The 7,541-nt window shown below is 36.7% G+C and overlaps 1 protein-coding gene across 1 annotated transcript in view; it reads left to right on the forward strand.

Annotated features, from left to right (window-relative positions):
- The window catches only part of POLN (DNA polymerase nu), a 55,203-nt gene extending 48,653 nt beyond the window's left edge, over positions 1-6,550 (forward strand). The window contains exons 15-17 of the mRNA XM_072406892.1: positions 2,564-2,631; positions 4,779-4,834; positions 6,427-6,550. Of these exons, the coding sequence (XP_072262993.1) occupies positions 2,564-2,631; positions 4,779-4,834; positions 6,427-6,495 (193 nt within the window). The 3' untranslated portion in view covers positions 6,496-6,550. The remainder of the gene's footprint in view (positions 1-2,563; positions 2,632-4,778; positions 4,835-6,426) is intronic.
- Positions 6,551-7,541: the final 991 nt, after the last annotated feature.

Below are 7,541 nucleotides of genomic sequence, written 5' to 3' on the forward strand. Positions count from 1 at the left end.
TGGTAATGTTGCACCCCCCGCCTTTCCTTTCCTTCCTCAAGACTTTACATGTTCCTACACCAACTTCCTACAGTCTCACCTGAAAAAAAATTTTTTCCCCACTGCCTAGCCACACGATTTCATTATTTTGCAATTATATATAAACCTTAATAAACACCCTCACACAGGTCCAGTTTTAGACAAATTGGGGCCATGAGCAAAAATCAATCATTTGGTCTGAATACTGTTACTTCTGCCCCATCGTCAATGGAATCAGTAGATGCCCCAATTATAGTGTTCAGTAATAGTAATTAAATGCCTCAGTGCCAATGAAAGTAAAACATGCCCTGGCATCAGTGATTACTTGGTTTCTACGTGCCTTATTTTTAGTGAGTATAATAAATGCTCTAATGTCAGTGGAAGTAAAAGAATCCTCCTGTATTGGTAGGAGTAAAAATTTGCTCTGCATCAGTGGGAGTAATAAATACCCTGGGGTCAGACTAATAAATGCTCATGTCAATAGTCAGAATGGTCTGCCGGTGCCCCAGAGTCAATGGTGGGAATGATGTCCCTAGGTAAGCAGTTAAATGTTGGACCCCTGGAAAGTTGCCTCCATATCTTTCTCCTCTGTACTTATGATCAAAGCTGAACCCCCATTATGGAACGCAGAGCATTACTTTAACTTTAAATGTAATGCCGTGCATTTAGAAACATGGAACTAAATCTTTCAGCAATGTCAATCTTAGTCCATGTTACAGATATGGAATATTGTCCCTTTTACCCACCAAACCTTCTTTTATATCACTTACAAACAGATAAAAAAAGGAACAGTGCCTATTAAAGTGTCTTGTGGCACCAGTGGTAGGCTGTTACAAATATTTTTACAGCTATAGATGTTTAACTGTCAAGCATTTATTTCCCATCCTCTCCTAACAATGTTTCAAATTTTGTATATTTATAAATGTTTTCACTGAAGATTCACTCAACTTTTAATGCAATATCAGATATATTCAAGGTCAATACATTTATAGCTAGACCCCTTTAAAATTCTGGAATGAATACCATCAGGGTTCATTGCTTTATTAAGCTTTCAGTAAGTCTGTTCACCTTCTACACCTCTAACACCTGAATCTTACAGAGCAGAGAATGATCAACAATGTTAAATAGAAAGGAAAGACATGTGGGAAGCAAGAAAGAAAAGTTGTCGTTTTTCTGTGCTATCAAGAGGTCATTGTCCACCTTTGTAAGGTGTTTCAGTCAAGTAGGTCAAGTAGGAAGCTGAAGTTCAGAAATTCTATCTTAGAGTTGACTTTTTCAAAATCAGCCTAACTGGACAGATTAGCTCAGGTAGCCTCCTGACCTCAGATTAAAGACCACAAACCATGGTAACTAGACAAGCAAATTCTATTTAAAAAAGAAACAAACAAGAGAGCCATTGAAAACAATCATCAAACAAATATAACACTGAACTAAACCAGACATTGATGTTCTTCATATGCACTTATGTTTTCTGCACTGTTCTGATGCACTGACAAAGAGCAACTTCAACTTACAAGATTTGTGCAGCTGTAATTGTATGAATATGTACAATATGCAATGATATGCCTGTCTAATAATTGTTTTTTTTTTTTTTTTTTTTAAATAAAATTTCATTGGAATTTTTAAGTCTTATACCAATGGGTAAAGAAATAGACACGCCAATGTAATTAAATAACACACCATAAAACTACAAGAGTGGTAATATATGCCATAGATAACTATGGAGACAAATGAAAAAGAAAGAGATTGTACTGACCGGTAATCATTATCATTTAACTTGATGTAAACAGTCAGTTACCGAATCTGCTATGTTTGTAAAAACAGCACCAAGAAGAAAGAACCAATTAAAACAGCAATGTGCTCTAAAGTAAGGGGGGAGCAAAAACAAAGGGAAAGATAAAGGGAGTGGTGAGTTGGGACCCCGTGGTCAACTAGATACCATGTGACAGGATTCTTATTCGGTCCTATCACAGATGTAGATGTCTATCATCAAAATCGGGTGAGCTATGATGGTCCAACCATGGTGACCAAATTTTGAAAAAAGCTTGGGACAGAATCATGTGTAATCACAGTCATAATTTCTAAAACCATTGTATCTGTTACTCTATTCACTACAGCTGTAAAATTTAGGAAAGCCTTGTTCCAGGCCGCTGCTTTTGTTTGTTGTTTATCATTTTTTTATGTACTCTTTGATCTACTATAGAATAAAATGGTCTTTTTTCAGTTGTTTATGTGTTTGTGTACTGAATAATGTCACAGGATTCGTAGAATGGACTAATATGTCGAATACCCCTTTTTGTTACATAGTCAGGTTGAAAAAAGACAAAAGAACATCAAGTTTAACCACTAGAGAAATAAACTTATTCCTGATAAACTCCTATAGACATAATTGATCCAGAGGAAGGCAAAATATCCCTTATAAAGCATTTGTATTCTAGTGAGTGGGATACCCTTGCTGTTTTACCCACAAATAACTTGTCACTTGTTTAACTTACGACTTTGTGCATTAAATGTAATCATTTGAAAACTAATGGATGTTTTTCAGGCTTTTTGCACAGATTCATGATGAATTATTGTTCGAAGTGGAGGATTCTCAAGTTCTGGAATTTGCAGGTTGGTGCAGTTTTTCTCCAGTATTATAAATGTGAAAAACAGACCAAAAACTCTTGCACTCAGTTTGTGAAATATTAAAAATAGTAAAAACATATCAAATAAGCCATGCCACAAACTTTTAAGTGTTTAGTATATCCTTAGTAATGTATTTTGATGTGCACTTAGAGCACTGGTCGCCAACCTTTTCGGACCTACAGACCACTAAATGCACAGACCCACGCATGCGCGGAATGCCATGTGTCACTCAAAGGGGAAGAAACATCCCCCCAGAGTGATGCCATAATGTCAAAACCCACCCACTCTCCAATCACAGGTCTGAGCCTGCAATACAAGACCATTAAACTTACGGGCTCCAGACCCTGCATGGCCGAGGAGCTGTGTGTCACTCAAAGGGGAAGAAACTTCCTCCATAGTGATGTCATGATGCCAGAACCCACCCACTCTCCAGGGACACAACCCGCCTACCGCCCTGAGCCTGTGATCCGTGGACCATAAAATTGAGAGCTGTGGACCATAAAAATTGTCTTGCAGACACCAGTGGTCCCCCAACCACGGATTGGTGACCACTGATTTAGAGGTACTGTGACATTTGGGAGAACCAGGGATACTCAATGTTGGTACTACTTTTTTGAAAAAAAGTTTGAACAAAGGTAGGTTGCTTACTAAATCAAAAACAGGATTGTTTTCCTAAGCATTCAAATAGGTTTTTTTTTATTACTAGCTTGTACCATTGTTGATGAAATTTCCCCTCACCTCCTGCCCTGGAGAAACACAGGCAGATGTAAAATTAGTAATCTTTACTAAATGTATTCAAATCAAAACAAAAGCTGTAACTAGAGTTCTATGTTTAGACATAGATTGCAGTATGAATATTCAATGACACATAAGGCTGCATGTGATTATACATACCAATGTTGTGACTACGATGTCAATAAGGACTGTTTTCACTGTTTTGAAGGCTGCAAGCCAATACCTCTTGTTTCCAGTCATTGGTTGCTGTCAGCGGCCAACAGTGAACTTATGATGTGCAGTCTTTCATGAACAATGCATTGATATGGAAATCAATCTGTCAGCTACCTCCAGCTTTTGTTTGAGCAAGACTAAACAAGTCTTTGAGCAAGTCTCTGTAGTTCAAAAATTAATATATTAAAGTTTTGTATTGATAAGATTGTTCTTTTTACCAAGTTTCCACAAAATGAGGGGCAACACCTTTTGTGCCTCCTTTGGTTACTTCCATTTTTTCTATAAAAGATTATATTTTATTAGCAGCAAATTGTGGACTTTATATTACCAACTCAGTGAGTATGTTTTATTCATGTAGTAAAAATTATTTGGCTTCAAAAATAAATGTAGTGCATGTTGTTTGATTTAAGTGATCAGTTTTACTTTGGTATTGTTTTGTGGTTAAATAACTCCCAGGACATACGGTTGGCTCCTTAAATATTTAGACAGAAACAACTTTTTTTCTAATTTTGGTTCTGTACATTACCACAATTCATTTTAAACAACTCAGATGCAGTTGAACTGCAGACTTTCAGCTTTAATTTAGTGGGTTGAACAAAAAGATTGCATACAAATGTGAGGAACTAAAGTCTTGAACTTATTGGCATCACCAAATGCTGGGTTTCCTTCTTTTTAATGCTCTGCGAGGCCTTTACTGCAGCGGCTTTCAGTTGCTGTTTGTTTGTGGGCCTTTCTGTCCGAAGTTTAGTCTTCAACAAGTGAAATGCATCCTCAAATTGGGTTCAGATCAGGGGACGGAGTTGGCTGCAGTTCAACTGCATCTGAGTTGTTTCATTTAAAATTAATTGTGGTAAAGTACAGAACCAAAATTAGAAAAAAGTTGTCTCTGTCCAAATATTTATGGACCTAACTGTATTTAGAATAACATTTACTTATTAGTTAATTACAGTTCATGTTCCCCAGAAATCTGACTGTATTTAGTCATGTATATGACCCCTACAAAGGCAGTTTGCTAATAGTCACAAACAAATACCCTTTCTTTGTAAAAATTATTCAGAGCTTAATTGAACTCACGTAAATACATTTCTGTAAAAGAACAGAACTGCTAGGACGTTTTCAATTTTCTAAAAACATCTTACAATAAGCCATTTTAATTGCATGTTTATGTCTTCATAAAATTATAGGGCTTGTTAAACACACTATGGAATCGGTACAGCATGCCGATGGAGTTCAACTAAAGGTACAAATATTTGAAGCTGGTCATTGGAAATTGCATATAATACAAGATGATATAACACTGTTTGTTGACCTACACAATTTCACATAATCAACAGCCATATCCTCTGTGAGGATTATACTTTCATGTGCTGAGAAATGGGGATTCTTTTTTGCAAGCACAAAGTGGATTTAAAATTGTCAAAAGGAAAAAACTGATAAGATTTGAGTTATATGAAATACCATTATATAATTTTGGTAAAAGCTAAATTACAGTAGAGTAATAAATAAGATAAAAAGAGACTCTGAGGTCACTGGGTGGATTGGGGGGCAAATTGCTATAAATTTAAATTGTGCACACCTGTAAAATGCTACATTTTAGGCTGATCTGAAAGGCAAAGTTTCCACGCTTAATGCCCCCTGTGCATTCCTTTTGTCAAAGGATGCTCCCCATCATGGCCAAATTGTACCATGTCAAGAAATGCTTAGCAGCAAGCTCTCATGCTACCTAGAAGTGCCAGTGCAATTCCTGGAATTAGGCTATAACAGGCAGGTTTGGAAGGTTGCTTCAAGTTATGTGAATGAACCTCAACATTTCTGAATTTTATATACTCTTAGGTAAGTAGCCTATTCCTGTAAATGACTTGTGTACAAGAGATTTTGTTCTGTCTAAGCTGCATTTCCCTTAGAAGTCAATGCGAGCTGAAAACCAAATTGAAGGTGCTTGACGTGAATCAAGTGGAACAGCCTTGCAACCCCTCCCCTCCAAAAAAACTTTTTTTAGATGTGTAGTTGCAGGTCTTGGTGCATATTCGGAATATGCACTTGGGTATAGAGTTGTCTGTTGGTTTCTACGGACTGATGTCATTGGTAATGAGTTAAAATGCATACAGATTCACAGTCCTGGAACCAGCCTTAGGCTGGCAGTCTCTGAAACCAGTAGTTGCACAAAGTACACTAAAATTTTTACCACCTGACTAGAGACAGGGCCATGGTTACATTTTTGTATTGTGTTTATTAAAACATTATGTAGGTTTACAAAACCTACAGAGGGAAAGGACAAAACATAAATAGAGAGACAACAATTAAATGACCCAGATACAGGAAGTTCAACTATCAAGTTATTTACATCCCTGAGTCAGATATAAAGGAGTCAACAAAGTTCCTACAATAGAGATTAGACTAAAAATAAATCCCATAAAAAATGTGGGGGAACTCCAGCCTAATAAAATGAGAATTGAGGGATTTTAAAGATATTTAGTAGGAGTGTAGTGGTGGGAGGGGAGAAGACAAAACAGGGGGAATAATGGGAAGGTTTAGGAGGAATAGGGTGAGAAGGGAATTTAATAGGGAAATCCCTCTGGGTAAAATCAGGGTCTGTTTGAGTACTGGTCTATAATACTATAATTCAGTTCAAAGTTAAAAACATAGTGACTGCTTATTTTAACATAAAAAGATAATAGACTATAGTCAGAGTTTACTGTCATACTTCATTTCATAATTCGTAACATATTATCCATGTTTTGTTTTTTTGCTGTTATCTGTTATGATAAGTAGAATTAACTTGATCATCAAGTAGACAGATTGTGCTTACACTGGCAAAACCCTGTATTGTAGGTCCCTTTGAAAGTCACATTAACCTCCGGAAAGTCCTGGGGATGCATGACTGAGCTTCAGGTGAAATAGAACAACCGACATCACAAGTTTAGTAACCTCACTATTTAGTAACCCTATATTAAACTGGTCTGCTGTGACTGACTATTATCCAGCATGAGATTTCTTTTACATTATTCTGTTTGTAAGCCCAGGCAACTGCTGTGTGGGGCATGACTGGCTCATACTAACCTATTGCTCTTACTTACGCCGTAGTGTCCAGTTGAGAACTTTTCCAAACTTATATTTTCAAATCATAATGCCTATTTCCGCAACACATGTGTGACATGTATAACATCAATCAGCATTGTTTTGTCTTGCTCAGTAATATGTTGCTAAGGTTAGTCTAATATAATCATCTTGGGTTCAGGATTGTGCATAAATAGACCACTGCTAAGAGCTCCATTAGCTCTTTCTGTAACATATAGGACCTTATTTCTTAAAGCTCTCCAAGGCTGGAAAAGATACATTTTCTTAAGTGAAGCTGTGTGATCCAGCAAACCTGAAATGTATTTCTTAAAAGTTGTTTTCTATTTGTTAGGAAATGCTTCCAACCCTGGGCAAGATCTTTTCCAGGCTTTCTAGATCACCCAGCTTCACTGATGAAAGTGTATCCTCTATAGACTTGGATAGCTTTAATAAATCAGGCCCATTGCATCTATTAGGTATGTAGTGTATGGTTTAAAAGATTTATGTTATATGGGTACCAGTGACTGACAATTTTAGGTTAACTTATGTTTCCAAAGAGACTTTTAGTTCCAATTTGCATCTTACACCTTGACAATAAAGGGTGTGCTATAAGATCCATCTGGCTATAAACACTGGACTGTGGTATATGCAAGTGAGGAGAGTTTGGCTTATCTCTGTTGGAATTGAAAGAATTGCTTGGGAACCAGGCAGGGTCACAGTAGGAACTTTAGCCACAACAAGTATGTTTATCCATTCATACTGACATTGAGGTCATAAAATGTGCTTTATAATATCTACAAAATCTTTAAAATCTACATGTGTTACCCCAAACCATTTGTATAGGTGTGACAGAGCTTTTAACACACATTGTAATTAGAACAGAAGAATTG

Source organism: Pyxicephalus adspersus, chromosome 3, assembly GCF_032062135.1.
Source record: "Pyxicephalus adspersus chromosome 3, UCB_Pads_2.0, whole genome shotgun sequence".
NCBI classification, from domain to species: Eukaryota; Metazoa; Chordata; class Amphibia; order Anura; family Pyxicephalidae; genus Pyxicephalus; species Pyxicephalus adspersus.